This window comes from Euprymna scolopes, chromosome 41 (genome assembly GCF_053919585.1).
Source record: "Euprymna scolopes isolate OS-2025 chromosome 41, ASM5391958v1, whole genome shotgun sequence".
NCBI lineage: Eukaryota > Metazoa > Mollusca > Cephalopoda > Sepiida > Sepiolidae > Euprymna > Euprymna scolopes.
The window spans coordinates 20,500,468-20,516,870 of NC_136522.1; the positions used below are offsets into that span (position 1 = coordinate 20,500,468).

The following is a 16,403-nucleotide window of genomic DNA, read 5'->3' on the forward strand; positions in this document are numbered from 1 at the left end:
CATGGCGATTGAAAATTATAATTTAGTCACTTATAATAGTTTAAATAAATCGCTATCTAAAAATTATCTGAAAAAAATTATTCACTGAATTAGCGTTAAACAAGCATAATATGGCTATAAAAAAGTTCAGAAAGCACGTAAACCGGAAATTGATTGATATTATACTGATACTAAAAGAAAAACAAAGCCGTGCCAATAATTTTGAACAAGGGTTTTTTGCAATTATGTTTGTTGTTCCTTTGTTATTTATTTTTTCTAAAATCCGATTGCTGCATCGGAAAGGCCAGTTAAAAATACATAATATACTTTGTTATTTTCTTTAATTTAATCCCTTTTTTAGAATTTATTAGACAAAATTTAACTTTTATTTTACCGTGCCAATAAATATGATCATCACTGTACATACAAAAAAAAAAAAAAAAAAAATGGAGGAATATACTCACTTATACATACATAAAAAAAATGGAGGAATATACTTGCTTATACATACAAAAAAAAAAAATTGAGGAATATACTCGCTTATACATACATAAAAAAAAAAAAATGGAGGAATATACTCGCTTATACATACATACAAAAAAAAAAAAAAAAAATGGAGGAATATCCTTGCTTACACATACAAAAAAAAAATCACGGAAAAAAATTGAGTAGAATTTTAATGAAAATTAATTTATTATTTAACGTCCACAAACTTTGAACAACAAGCCTGCATGTACTCTTTATTTAAAAAATATGGAGATAATCTTCTGCAACATGATGACTTGATGTAAATGTTGTTTGGAGATTGTGGAGTCCGAAATGATGTCGTTTTCTCTGTGCGCATATACATATGTGTATGTATATGTTTTGGTTGGTACATTTTTATGTATGTGACTATATACATTTGTATTTGTATATATGCGTTCATATAGTTATATATATATATATATATATATATGTATACTTATATATTTTTTATGTATATATGTATATGTGAGTAGAATTATATGTTGTATCCACGTGCATTAAGGATCGGTCGAAAATTATGTGTTTTTGAAAGAAACATTTTCGTTTTGTTTTGTTTTTTTTCAAAAGACTTTTTGTATTCCTACATGTCAACACATAGAAATAAATACAGAAAAGATATAAACATTTATATATTTTTCGTATTGATTTTTTATTCGTACATATTTATATGTGAATCTTTTTTTTTATTTTTCTTCCTTTGAAGATTGTAATGCTGAGTATGGGGCAGCCAAACCAGCTGCCAACATTGCCCTGCTTTTTATTGAAACCAACCGAGAGCTCTTTTTAGTATCCTCGTTGTTCCCTTAAGTGCAATTGTCTAGATCTCTTTTTTTTCACTTGGTTCACCAGGAATATTAGTTAGGTAGGACTTCAGGTTCTTCTTCATAAGCCCTGTAGCACCTATAATAACTGGTATGATTGATATCGCCTTAAGATTCCAGTTTCTTTTCATATCATACCTGAGACCTTGATATTTGATCTGTTTCTCTCTTTCAGCTCTGTTCAGACCTCCATCATTAGGGACACTCACTTCAACCAAGGTTGCCACTCTCTCTGACTTATTCCATATAACTATGTTGGGTTTCACAGCAGCATTTTCAACGTAGGTGGCTGTAGGGATTACATGGTCGTAATGTATGGTATATAAGTCATTTCCAACTGTTCTTTCAGGTTGATGTTCCTAGGATTTGTGTATATGTCCCCTTGTGACTGTGTGCATACAATATAATATACTAATCCATAATCTGAGTAAAACTAGTACATTTCACCCTAAATTTGAGTACTTCAACCTAAAGTAGTAATCCAAGTATTTACTTTCCAAAAACTACCCTAGACCTCTACCCCCAACCTGAAAATAAAACTTATCTCGACTACTAAAACCTTTAACTGTTACTCATATATTCACTAAACCTCCATACTCCCTTTCTATCTGTTCAATCTCATATAGACTCCCAAATACTGTATTAACCATATAATTAAGAATACAGCTTAACCTCCATTTAACTACTCTTGATTAATTATTTAACCAATTTGTTTATTTACTTACTTTATTTATTTTTTTTTTTTTTTTACATGGGAATTACTGCTTATCAAGGTGCAGAGGCCACTCAAGGATAAGAGTTAAAGAGTGTACAGTGGTCAAAAGGACAATATCATCGTTAGAAGTGTAAATTTGGTAAATTGTATTACTTAAGGGGAACGGCTCATCAAGAACTTGTTTACATTGGACTTGAAGACGGTCATATTGTAGTCAGCTGGAAAGCAGGAAAATGGAAAAGAGTTCCACAGGTGTGCAGTTCTAAGAAGGAAGCTTGTTCATGGGATCTATGTTTAGGTTTAGATTTCATTTTATTTTTTTTACTTATTTTTTTATGTTTTCTTGGATTCTTTTTCCTTTCATATTTTCATACTTTATATCCTTTATTCTTATTTTTCTTACATTTCACATATTTATTTACTTAATTATTTATTCCAATATTTATCCGTTATCTTCCTATTTTTATTTATTATATACTATTTGTTTGTTTATTTACTATTTTTTTTATTTTTTTATTTTATTATTTTATCTATTTACTTATTCTTTAATTAATTTTAGTTACTTATTTAATTTGTGTGTGTGTGTGTGTGAGAGAGAGAGGTTCTAGCTAACCCTTTCCCACCAATCATTTCAAATAAACAATTGCATATGGCGAAGTATCTATACATTTCATTTAAAAAATATATTACCATCAAAAATCATGCAAGAAATAATTCTTCTATTTACCTTTTCTCCGTCTCCCAGCAGACGTAAGATGGCTTGATTGGAAGCTTTGTTCTCACCCTGACTCTCTGGTTGGCTGTCTGTTTTGTCCACATCTGCACTTGGCTCCGTGTTACCCACTGAGTCATCAGCATCATCCTCATTTTCAATGCTTCGTAAGACACTCGTCTGTCGCCGGGGTAACAACTTGGGGATGTTCATCATCACTGCATTGGAATATGATATCGAAATTAGAATGTGTGTGGAGAAATGCCACCAAATTTGTGGGGCTCTGATTTTTATTAAATATAAAAATAAGTATGACGTTTAAGAAGGTAAATGAATGAACACAGCACAAAACGAACAACAAACTTCTTTTTAACAATAACAATGCAGAATAGAGTTTTATTGGCAGCAGGAGCTTGAAGGTCGAACTGAGATAAAAGAAGAAGGTTGTTTTTGAGGTCGTTGTCAGTCAGTCAGTACATTTCCTGTGTCGTCCTCAGCTAATATCAGTTGTCCCCAGTGGAGACCGTCAATGCTAGATCAAAATGTCCGGTGGACAGGGGACGAGAGAAGATAGGTGTTGCTTGGCTGAAGGTCCGGTCCTGACTGACTGACGTTCCCTCAAATCATTTTAGGGAGCAGATGAATCAATGCAGCTTGTTAGCTAATAGGTCAGCCTGTGGCCAAAGAACTCAGAGAGGGGGGCATTGATTAACTAGAGAAAATAGTTCTCTGTAACTGCTACAGCCGCAAGGTAAAATGAATCGGAAGAAACACCTATTTTTTTTTTTTTTTTTTTTTTACTCATGTTCACCCCTTACAAAGCATATCGCCATTTGGACATAAGGGGCTACTATTTGAGGCCATGTCTGGGAAAGATTAACAAAATATTTGTTTATGTTACATTTAAACTTCTGCATATCAGTACAGCCAGGGAAGCAAGCAGCAGGAAGGGAATTCCAAAGTCTAGCTGTTTGAGGGAAGAAACTATTAGAATAGAAAGCTTTCTGGCATTTAGGAACAACAACAGTGAAGGGGTGAGATCTTATTGCTAAGCCTGTTTGTCGGGGATATGTACGTTGAGGGGGTACAAGTGAAACAAGTTCATCAGAAAACATTCCATTGAAGTATTTGTAAAACAAGCACAATAATGCAACATTGTGGCGAGGAGACAGGGGCTTTATGTTCTTAATCTGTTGTAGTGCATTATAAGTAGTTGGAGGATGCAAATGAAATAATAATGGTCGTTGTTAATTTTGTAATTAAAAATTACTTAAGACTTAAAACATGGCTGAACTAATGAGAGGAAGTTATCACTGTGGATTTAATCTGTTTGAAATTCTGTACAAATTCCAGAGTCCGACATAAAGATTCCCAAGATCATCAAGATACACTCGAAGAAGATTGCAGGTTACATCAGCCAAAGATTTGTGAGAAAAGATGAGAACATTCATCTGAATTTTTTTAATTGAAAGCCATGTTTAATTTTAGAAGAGTTTCTGATGGGTCGCTAATCTGTATAAGTCTTAAACTTTAAAAGCATGCAGACAAAGAGCAAAGATTTTTCTCATGTGGACACGAAAAATTGTGCAAAATTCTAACAGATCATGGAGTAATTCCGGTTTCTGATTGGTTGCTAAAAGAATGTGGTTTCATTTGATTGGTCAGTTCTTATAGCCAGTATCCATAAATAAAACCTTCCAATTTTTTTTTTAATGATTCCTTGAAATTATATCAAAAACATTGCAACAAAAAAAAAAAAAAAAAGAAATATTTTTAAAATAAAAACTAAAAGCTAAAAACGTGTGGTTATAGAAAATAGAATTTTTTACAAATTAAATCTGAACATATTCGTCTCCTCCCCCTCTTCACTAAAATCTTTGAGACCTTGATCAATCACTAGTCCATCACCTCGCAAAAGCTAATCTTCTCTCTGACACACAGTATAGATTTAGGTAATTTCATTCTACCAGATATTTTAAGTCATCTCTGAACACATATACTATGCACTGGATAAGGTTGGCGAAGCCAGGGCTGTAGCCTTTGATATGTCCAAGACCTTTAACAAAGTCTGGCATGAAGGGCTGCTAATGAAAATTAAATCGTACAGTGTAATTGGGCATATACTAAATATAATTAGATCTTTCTTAGATAATAGGACAGTCCAGGTTGTCATTGATGGACGTGCATCCAAACATTAATGAAAAAGTGATTCAGGTTGATCCTTGGACCACTATTATTTCTGATATTCATTAACAACTGATAATATTGTGTTTGAGATGGGTATATTTGCTGGTGATACAACGCTCTATAACATGCACAAAGGATATACACAAATCTAAGACAATGGGAGAATTGTTAGAAAAATGACCTCCAGACCATAGTGGAATGGGGCTGTAAATGGATGGCAACATTTGATGCTAGAAGCTGCTCTCCTTCACACAATTACAAAACACCTCTCCAACCACCGATATCCGCGACAAAAAACACCCTACCTGAGAAGGCTTTCTTAAAACTCCACAGCTTAACATTCACAGGAAATATGAACTGAAACATTGAGGACATTGCAAAGGCTGCTGCAAAGAAGGTGGGTTCTCTATATCGTGCTAGAAGACTACTCACATCTGAGAGTATCCTGTATCTTTACAAAGCCACTATTCACCCATGCATGGAGTATTTTTGCCACATCTGAGCTGATGCATCTGTCGCTAGTCTGTCCCATCACTGCAATGTTGCATCTCTGTGTCTGTTTTAAAAATATTTTAATGCAATGTGATCTGATGAACTCATTGCACTTGTGCCCCCCTCAACGTACATATCCCTGATAAATCTGCTTAGCAACAAAAAAACTCTTCACTGTTGAGGTCCTTAAATGCCAGAAAGCTTTCTACTCTAATCATTTCTTCCCTCAAACACCTAGACTTTGGAATTCCCTTCCTATTACCTGCTTTCCTGACTGTATAGATATGCAGAAGTTTGAATGTAACATAAACCAACATCTTGTTAATCTTTCCTAGGCATGGTCCCAAATAGTAGCTCCTTACGTGCAAGTGGCAATGTGCCTTGTTAGAGGTGAACGTGAATATAAAAAAGGAGGAATCTGTTTGAAGTTCTATAAAGATTTGAGTTTGTACAGTACGTATCTGAAAAAGGTCAAAAGTTACAGTGTGAGAAAAGATGAGAACAGAAGTCAGAATGACGTTTCTGAATTTTTGAGATGAAGATTAGTTATTCATATTATTTGGATTCTTCGGACTACTGTTCTCATCGTGTGATTTTTTTCAGAAGGTTGGAGGCTATATTGACCGAAACGTGAAAAATCAAGATGAGAACAGCATTCCGATGAATCCAAATAATATCAAGTCAGAATAAAACAAAACAAAATATTTACAAAAGAGATTTCAATACCAGGTGGGTATTGTTAAGTGTTGAGACATTATATTGAACAAAGATGGTGGCGAAGATTCAGTGCAGTTCCGATCTTGAGTGTTAAGTAATTCCTAGTAACAAAGATGGCGGCAAAGAATCAAATTCAGGTTCATGACAGAGACGACGGACAACCTGATTGAATCCAAAATTCAACAATTTTTAGAGTAACTTTGGAAGCTTCTGATTGGTTGGTTATTATAACTTGTGGTTATAAAAACGGTCATCTAAATCATTGGTGGCATACCCCCATTAGTTCGTCTAATGGGGATGTGTCTCCTAGCGTCTTTGGCTGCAGGGAGACAGGGTAGTAGTACTCGTCAAGGATTCATCACTTGACACTCAGCCCAACAGGTGAGGGGCCAGGAACCGGCCCAGTACCTGCTGAACTGAGGTACGCCGCCTGGGTAATAAATACCTAGGAGGTTCACCCTCCCAGGCCTTGCCACTGGGCTTTCCGGTGGAGTAAGTTCATTGCTTACTGCCTGAGGCGCCCCTACCGGGGTTACTTCTTTACAATTGTAGGAGTGCCCCTCCTTTAGGGGAGCCTGCTGGATCCCCACTTTCCGGCCTTGTGCCACATTTTGCCGAGGTGGGCGGCAAATAAATAACTACCCCCATTAGGAGCCAAAAACATTTTAACAGGTATGAGTAATGTCTGTAAATATTAATGGTCTGCAATGAATGGTGATAAATTTGGATCTGCTAAATTCATTTACACATCCGTATATTTGCTTTGAGGAGCAACAACGTGTACGAATACAAGTGACATTTATTTTTTAAATAGACACGATATCTGAAGTAAGAGTTTATAATCAAGATTGTTTGCTTTTCTTAACTTCCGGTTTCTCCAGTCTATTTGGCTGGATAATAGGACATGGTCAAGCAGACAAGAAAGCCATTCTTAACATGGGAAAAGAGAAGGCTTTCACACCATCTGAGAGGAAGATAATCATCAATTAGTACTGACCATATCTGGCTTGTCACTGTCATCCTATCTGCAGAACAGAAGCCAAAAGAAAAAAACAGGTGACAATCTTGACGATAACCAAAATAGGCCAGAGGCACATCAGTCGAAACTCGACTGAACTCCAATCTATGGTCTCCCCTCACCAAACTTTCACAAGAAACATCCTTCTAGCTGAAAAACTATCAATAATTTCCCCCCACTTTTTATCTGTGCCTAAACCTAAACGTAGATTCAATGAACAAAACTTCTCTCTTAGAACTGCACACCTGTAGAACTGTCTTCCGTTTGCCTGCTTTTCAGCTGACTACAATATGGTTGTCTTCAAGCCTAGCGTAAACAAGTTTTTGATGAGCTGTTCCATATAAGTTAACAAATTTACCGAATTTCCTTTACTAACGAGTACTATATTGTCCAATTGTTTACTGTACACTCTTTAACCCTTATCCTCGAGTGGCCTCTTCGCCTTGATAAGTGGTGATTCCTATGTAACAAAAAAAGAAATGAACATTAATGAAATTTGTGCAAAGAATAATTATGCAGATGATAATCTCTATTTACTTGTCTCCCCATGAGGGCAGTTTTTAATGTGCGATAAAATAAAGCTCTGAAACAAAACAAAAAAAACGGGGGAAGGGGACACTCTGGATAATAATAAACATATTTTTTTAAATTGCAATAGTCTAGAAGGATCTCTCATTTACTGAATAAGGATAGAACAGGTGCTACGCCACGATCCCAGCTAATCTGAGTGATGATGACAACACAATACAAAAAAAGAATTTTTTTAAAAAGTAACTCACCATCAGAGTTCTGATCCACTGAATCCGTTTCAGCGATGAAGAAATCTGCTTCGTCCATTTGAATTGGTAATTCATCGTCACAGAGGAAGCTCTGAGAGCGATACCGCTTGAACCAGGGGCGGCTGTCACGGCTAATGGCCATCTTGTATTTCAGAGGCTTCTGGAGATAAACGACAGATATTTTTTGTAATAATGCGAAAAAAATGGATTCGTCACTTAGGAAAAAAAATGGATTCGTCACTTAGGAAAAAAAATGGATTCGTCACTTAGGAAAAAAAATGGATTCGTCACTTAGGAAAAAAAATGGATTCGTCACTTAGGAAAAAAAATGGATTCGTCACTTAGGAAAAAAAATGGATTCGTCACTTAGGAAAAAAAATGGATTCGTCACTTAGGAAAAAAAATGGATTCGTCACTTAGGAAAAAAAATGGATTCGTCACTTGAGAAAAAAAATGGATTCGTCACTTAGGAAAAAAAATGGATTCGTCACTTAGGAAAAAAAATGGATTCGTCACTTAGGAAAAAAAATGGATTCGTCACTTAGGAAAAAAAATGGATTCATCACTTAAGAAAAAAATGTATTTAATAATATAAAAATCCATTGAATCTACAACTGTTCATGGACAATGAATATTAGACAAAAGTTAACTAATCTGTGCATGATATTTTTATTGGATAAATATTAACTCTCCTTTAGTGTTTGAATTTTTCAATATTATGCTGCATACAGAACCTCAAGTTTACAAGAACTTGACAAGGATAGTGTAATCCATTATGATATTGATGGTTGTCGTAAAGTTTGAAATCAGTGTGTGCTGCATGGTTAGCACAAATTTTAAATAGAGAAACACCTTGCTGTAAATCCCTACAATAAAATGAAGATAACAAAAAAAAGTCTTATTCTATAAATTACCACTTATCAAGGCTCAGAGGCCACTCGAGGATAAGGGTTAATGAGTATACATTAGTCAATGTGATTATAGCATTGTAAACATAAGTAGTGGGAATTTTGTAAATCGGATTACTTGGGGGACGGTTCATCAAGAACTTGTTTACATTGGACTTGAAGACAATCAGACTGCTGGTAATCAGAAGAGAGTTCCACAAGCATGCAGTTCTAAAAAAGAAGCTTTGTTCATGGAATCTACGCTTAGGTTTAGGCACAGATAAAGAGTATGGGAAATTATTGATAGTGGCTTTGGCTAAACGAGTGTTTTCCATGAAAGTTTGGCAAGGGGGTACCATAGATTGAAGCTCAGATGAGCACTTGCCATGAAAATAACGATCAGAGACAGGCTCGCAACATCTCTTCTGTAGGAAAGAGGTTGAAGGGAAGTGAAAAGGGCATCCCCCACTAAGCTACAAAGTCTATTTTAAACTCTGTCAAGGCAGGATAAGCTGCTTCTAGCAACTCCTGCCCAGATGTAACAATAGTACTCCCATCATTAGCCGTACCTGTCTTAATAATTTAAAAAACAATTATATAACATTTGATTTTTCTAAATCTTCAAATGTAACATACGAAACAATGTTTTCAAAAATGTGATCAAGTTTCTCTGTGGTAATTATGCTTGTTTTTTGTGCTTTGTATGGAATAATAAAACCAGCAGCAACAGAAGATCAACAAATGTATCAACCATCTTTCGTAATCAAGCATATAGGCTCACCCTGAACTACACAGCTTTTTTTTTTATATATGATCTATGCGACAATGAAAAGTGCGTTATTCATTCTAGTAAAAAACGATACTTACACTGGAATCCATGTTAGGCCGATAAGGATAATGGATATAGAACATATCATTTCGCATCAATTTTTTTCGCATCCGACAAGGACCTGGGAGAATAAAATAGAAAATTTATTTAAAAACAAAATCCTCATTTGAGTCATAAGCACACTGTTAAGCCTATCAGACGCGAACTACTGAACCTAATTTGCCCCTGTGCCTGGCCTCCTGGGCAAAATTGTGAAAAAAAAAATTTAAACGCGTTAGTAATTTTTTTGCCTTCCATCTACCACCAGTATTCAGCCTTTGTGTGCCAGTTCACCCAACAGGTGGAGCCCTCATTGATGCACAGGCCGACTTGCATCATCCAAATTATCATCACTTTCTCCTTCATCGATACATTCATCATCACTAGCGTTACTTGATTCAGAAACATACTGCTGATCAAATTCGCCTTCTTCTGAATCAGAATTTATCACTTTATCCAACACTTGTTGCACCGTGAAACTCCTTGGTCTTGCTCTTTTACATGTCGAAGTGCTTGGTTCGTCACTAGCTCGCTTCATGGCTACTTTAGTCTACAAAACAACTCGCAACTCCGCCAAAACAAAGGAAGTCATTTGCAGAATGTTAGGCTTGCGCTAAATCGAGGTTAAGCAGCTATTTTAGCTCCCTGACAATACAAAAACACGTGGTCGGAAAAATACTAGTTTAGCGGTAACTCAGTATATAACATTTTCAGAAATTACCGGTATATCGGTAACTCGGTCTAGTAGAGTTAAAGACCATCTTGTTTGGTTCTGCAATTTATAAAAGAAACTTAAAGAAATGCTCATGTTTTAATTTGGAATAATTTTTACCTTATTCAATTGAAGTAATTATAAAATACATTTATTTTATCTACTTTTAGTTATTTTGTTTTATTGCATTTACAAACAAGCCTTTTTTTTTTTGTACAAAATGAACAATTGAAAACTTGCGTGCATTGAATGTGATTAATGTTACTACCAGAGTTATGGAGTTGGAAGGTTCCATTCTGACTCCTAAGACTATCAAAATATTCTCTCCCCCCCCCCTCACCCCACAACTTTTAGGATTACAAAAATAACTGACCTACACCGGACCTGTCAAAAAGACCCTTATCTATACATCAAAAAGATCATTATACATCTATAAAAGTGAGAATGTGTGCATGTGAAGACAATTCTCAACCTATATACTCTACGAATTTTTGATCTACAGACTTGAAATTAAGTATATAGGATATTTAGAAATGTGGAAAACTTTTTAATCAATTTCCATCCGGAAAAAAGGGCTGCTAAGGAGTTAACATTGGAAAATTGCTATGTGCATGTCATCGGATTTTTATCTGTCAACTGTTTCACGAATGTGCATGCATGAATGATTCACATGACAGATTTCTTATGTTAAGAATAAGTAGGTTTGAAAACACTTTTTAAAGATTGTGTCCAATTGGCCTAATGGTTATCGTACTTGACTCACTGCTTTTAGGTTTTGGTTTCGATCTCAGCTTGAGTATTTAGTTTTTTACTAACAAAAAGTGAACTGTTTAGAAAAAATAATAATACTCACATGCACATGCCTCAGTTTCTGTATGAATTAAAATATAATATTTATGCCTATTTTACGACCAGGCAATGCCATGCAGCCTGCTAGTAAATCTATAAAATGTTATCATATGAAAGGAAATTGATTTATCGACAAGTTTCCCAACATATATTGTTAAAAAAAAAAAAAAAAAAAAAAAAAAAAAAAAAAATTTTTTTTTTTTTTTTTTTTTTTTTTAGATTTTGTTCCAGCACAAATTATATTAAAAAAAAAAAAAATGAAGAAATTATTGTTAGTTGATTTTTTTTTTTTAACACAATTTTGGTATATTCACATTTTAACCTCAATGTTCTTTTTAGGAAAAAGTTTGCGAGAAGGTAAACTCAAAACAAACTTAAATCTGCAGTTTGATGAACTCTTAATTGGAGGTCTACAGTTGTGTAGGTGATTACTTTTTATGCCTTTGGGCGCGTTTGTTGTTGAACTCTGAATTGATCCCAAGATTAAATTAAAAATTTTTTATGTAAAGTACAACTTTATCAAAAATTTTCAAAATACACTAAATACAAAAAAATGATAAAAAACGATTCCAACAACTCAATTTAATCAACTGACCTTCCGTCATGTCGAGCATCCATTTATCTAACCTGGACCCTGTTAAAGGTCCCCAGAGACCACGTTCTCGAAGAAGTTCGTTCTCTGTTTGAGTCCATTCTTCCAGTAGATATTTCTCCATGTGTTCGTTGCTCTGCAGAAAAATAAAATTAACCATATTAAACTTGACCAAAACATAAAATTACTGAAGTTATCTTTAATCAACAATAAACATTTAAAAATATCTTGCTGACAATTGGAAATAATTTTAAAAATTTATCTTTCGTTTAATAAAAACTAGCAGGGGTGCCCGGCGTTGCCCGGGTGATTGGAAAAAAAAAGTTAAAAAAAAAAGATGCAGAAATGAAGGTTGGCTGTAGGCCAGTTTCTGGTTCCTCACGATGTTGGGGAAAACCAGCTCCTCCCAAGAAAGGGGGAGCTCTCCAAATGAATAGCAATTGTTTGATATGAAGGTTTCCCCGATATTGATCAAAGGCCAGGCGAGTCGATTTGCTTCAATTAGTTTCACTTTATTTGTACGAAAAAGACCAACAAACATACAATAAAACTGATAATTACTCAGATTTTTAAATTTAACCAAATTAATGCATTCAAAAGATGTGTCTAGCTCTTTGAGCTCAAAATTAACCATATCAAATTTGAACAGGATAAAATGTAAAATCATTGAACTTGTATTTAACCAACAGGGAGCATTTAAAAAAGAAATCAAAGAAAAACTTTACCATTATTTGGATTCCTCGGACTACTCTTTTCATCTTGAGTGTCAGTTTCACAACATTTCGGTCGATGTAACCTTCAACCTTCTTTATCAAACTCGAGAAGGTTTCTGTCGAACTTCGGAATCTGGACAGAATTTCGAATGGAACCCTTTATTTACTTCATGAGAGTAGCATGTTCTTATTCCGTCAGCCATGATTGGATAAGAGCTCCTAAGTAATTCGCAATTGTATTTTTCAGTCACCCACACTAAGAATTGAACCTCTAATCTTCAGGTGAATATCACTTTTACAATTGATTTTTTCAAGCACTCTAACCACTGCAGCAGAGACCCTTGCAAGAGTTGGTTTTCCAGCTGTGTTAGCGAAATAATTTTTCTTTTTAATCAAGGAGTTCCTTCTCTAATACCAACTAATTCCTTGAGGAATATTGTCTGTGTGTCCAGAAAGGAATGGATTGGGTGGGGGAGGAAGAGGAGGGGGTTGGAGAGTGAGAATGAAAGAAAAAGAGGTAAAGAGACAGAAGTTTAATAGAAATATCTTACACTTTTGCCCCAGGCAACATCGAGTAACCCTGCTAGTTGCTTTTATAACGCACACAATAATCAGCATTAAAAAACTGGCACATAATGTATTTTTAAAATGAAACAAATCGTTACACTAACCTGGATGTACTGCTTGAAATGGAATTCAACCAAATCTTTGACGATAGAAACGTGACTCATTGTCCACATGAAAAAGTCCTAAAAAATAAAATAATTATAAAACCAAGAATTTTATTTTTTTGACATTGAAGAACACATTAAGTTTTATCATTTTTTTTTAGATGAGGATTGATAATTGGTATTATTTCGATTATTGGGACTACTGTTCTCATCTTGGATATTATTCTCGCTTAATGCAACTTACCCTGTCTTCTTTCAGGTATTTCTTGTCAAACTCAGAAACCGTGGATCAAATATTCAGTTTGAAATTCTGTATAGATTCCCAAGTTCAACAAAATGTACCTGAACAAGGATGGAGGTTACAACAGCTGAAACGTTGTAAGGATTATATCAAAGATGAGAACCATAGTCCAAATAGTCCAAATCATTAAAATTAAAGTGTACACATTTGATTTTTTGGATTAACACACACAGCTGAATGCCTTCAGTGTTTTCAGTCTCTGCGCAAGGTTTAAGTATTTTAAGAACACCGTCCCACCCCCATCCAGACTAGGATTTAATTCTACAGAAGTAAAACTAAAGATGAACAGTAAAAAAAAAAAAGCCAAAGTACTCTTGCAGAATTTTACCTCAAGATTTTCTGTCAATTATGGTTTGGACTTGACTGGCAGTCACCGGATTAAGTCAAGCAAAGTAACACACGCAGACAAATTTAAAAACAAATAAACCAGAAAAAAAAAGGAGAAATACAATAAAAAATAATCAAAACTTACTGTGAATTTACTGAATATATTTTTTTTTTCAAGAAAAATTGCATTTTGTATTGTTTATTATATTTTTTTAAATTCTTTTATCAAGAAAAGATTAATGTTTGTTAACCATATCGTTAGGTGAAAGTACAGTTATTTTTTCAAAAAAAGTTATATTTTTTTTTTTAAAGAAAATTGGCTGCAAACGTTTTTTTTTTTGTATACAGAAGTTGTTTTTTAAAAGAAAAGATGAATGATTTTTATGAAAACCATAAATTGTTAGGTGAAAGTACAGAAGAGATTTTTCAAGAAAATTTACAAATTACTTTTTGTCAACAAATGTTAAAACAATAAAGAGAAAAAATACCCCCTCCCATCACCCAAAAAATTTAATGAAAATTACATCTTTCATACAAAAACAAAAAATTTAATGAAAATTACATCTTTCATACAAAAACAAAAAATTTAATGAAAATTACATCTTTCATACAAAAACAAAAAATTTAATGAAAATTACATCTTTCATACAAAAACAAAAATTGTCGGCTTTATCTGGTGATTGCTGGCCGAGAATCCAGGTCGAATTCTGCAAGAGTACAAAAAAAAAAAAAAAACAAAAAAAAAACGGCCAATATGTTATACGGAGAGAAAAAGACATGGAAAAAACAGATAACTAGGGAGGAGGGGAGATTAATGAATACTGTTACAAATAATAAGCCTTGATAAACAGTGACGTATCAGTGAACAAAAAAAAATATATAAAAGGCAACCAGAAAAGAAATTTTCATCTTACACTGGAATGGACCGTCGTTGCAGGAGAAGACTTCAGAGGTAAATCTTTCTTAGCTTTCCGAGAAGCCAATCGCAAAACACCACTACTGACTTTTTGCAATTTCTACAAAAGAAAAAAAAAATGCGATTTCATTAAACAATTATAAATAATTAGATTTTTGAGTCCATTAAAAACAAGCAAAGTTATAGCCCATAGACTTACAATAAGTGCTTTATGCCAAATTTTTAAAGTAAATGTGGTATTGTGGTGACTATTGATGGATGCCATTGCTGCACTTTATAAAAAAGGTCCATGCAAAACTTCAGTCAGATTGTCTAAGTAGTTTCCAAGAAAAAGTAGAATAGATAAACAGACAGACTCCAAGAAATATGATATAGACAGAATATTTTTAAAATAAAAATACTAACGTTTCTACTAACACTTAATAAAAGTTAACAAAAACAATATCAGCATTATGAGTTATTAATAAAATAAATACAAGCAATTAAAAAATACCTATGCATTTATATATATATATATATTAGATGTCACGATACTGTAGAATTAAATTCACAATATTTTATTCAAAACAAGGAATATGAGAAAAAGTAAGAAAAATTCCTTATTCCATGGAGTTTCAAAGATAGGCTATTCTCCTCAGAGGAAAAAAACATTAGCAAAAGGAATATACAGATAAAAATCTAATTTTGCTGGTTAGCACAATTTTTGAAAACGACAGTTATAATAGTTTTTAAAGCAAAGTAAAAGTTTATAGGAAAATAAAAAATACTCAACAATGTCCAATAATTAGTGTTTCAGAAATCTAGTGAGAGAATGAGGTTCATGTTGGGTAGATCCAATAAGAGGTTCAAAAAGATGTTTTTTGGAGTCTCTTTAAAAATATGCAGGGATGAAAAAAAGAATAATATATTCTTGTAGATAAGTCTTGTGTTGAAGAATGGGGTAAAATCCATTCCATGGAAGAGATAAATGTTAAAGTGTAGAGAAGCACGTGAGGACTTAAATTGAGGATATAAGCTTCAAATGGAGAAGAAAACAAAATTGTTTGATGCAGAATTTTGTAACATTGGCAAAACGGTGCTTCCATGGCCAGGTCAAATCATTTTTCTCACTTTTTCTCGTATTTCTTGATTTGAATAAAATATACAATATCATGACGTCTATTACTTATATTGGACCCTATCACTGATATTGAGCCTTTTAAATCTGGATAAGGTTGTTATTCTATAAATGTATCTCTCTATGTTTATAACTCATCTTGTTTGAATTTGAAAAGCTTTTTATTAACCTTTTCTTTAATTCCAAAATTTTCTATTATATATATAGTTTTTAAAATATAATTATCCACTGACACATGTTTCATCATCTACGACTCATCAGAGTGGCTGAATCTAGCGATGAATCTGAGGAGTCGTAGACGATGAAACAGGTGTCAGTGGATAGTTATATTTTAAAAACAATATATATATATATATATATATATATATATATATATATTTGGGGGTACCAAATCAGTAGAACGAAAAATCATTCCCAATTCGCATTTAGCTAAAAATGCACTTTCATATAAATAATTGAATTCATTCAAAACGTATCGCACAAACAAAAACAAATACATATC

At 33.6% G+C, this 16,403-nt stretch overlaps 1 protein-coding gene across 4 annotated transcripts in view; it reads right to left on the bottom strand.

Moving 5' to 3' along the window:
• LOC145266399 (WD repeat and FYVE domain-containing protein 3-like) overlaps positions 1-16,403 on the bottom strand; it is a 447,754-nt gene that overhangs the window by 42,967 nt on the left and 388,384 nt on the right. For 2 of the 4 annotated variants that reach the window (XM_080122046.1, XM_080122044.1), the window contains 6 exons: positions 14,783-14,884; positions 13,241-13,318; positions 11,860-11,992; positions 9,703-9,785; positions 7,949-8,105; positions 2,771-2,973 (listed from right to left, as the gene is read on the bottom strand). In XM_080122046.1, the coding sequence (XP_079978172.1) occupies positions 2,771-2,973; positions 7,949-8,105; positions 9,703-9,785; positions 11,860-11,992; positions 13,241-13,318; positions 14,783-14,884 (756 nt within the window). Of the gene's footprint in view, positions 1-2,770; positions 2,974-7,948; positions 8,109-9,702; positions 9,786-11,859; positions 11,993-13,240; positions 13,319-14,782; positions 14,885-16,403 lie in introns of all 4 variants that reach the window. The other 2 variants (XM_080122045.1, XM_080122043.1) reach the window with 1 other exon arrangement.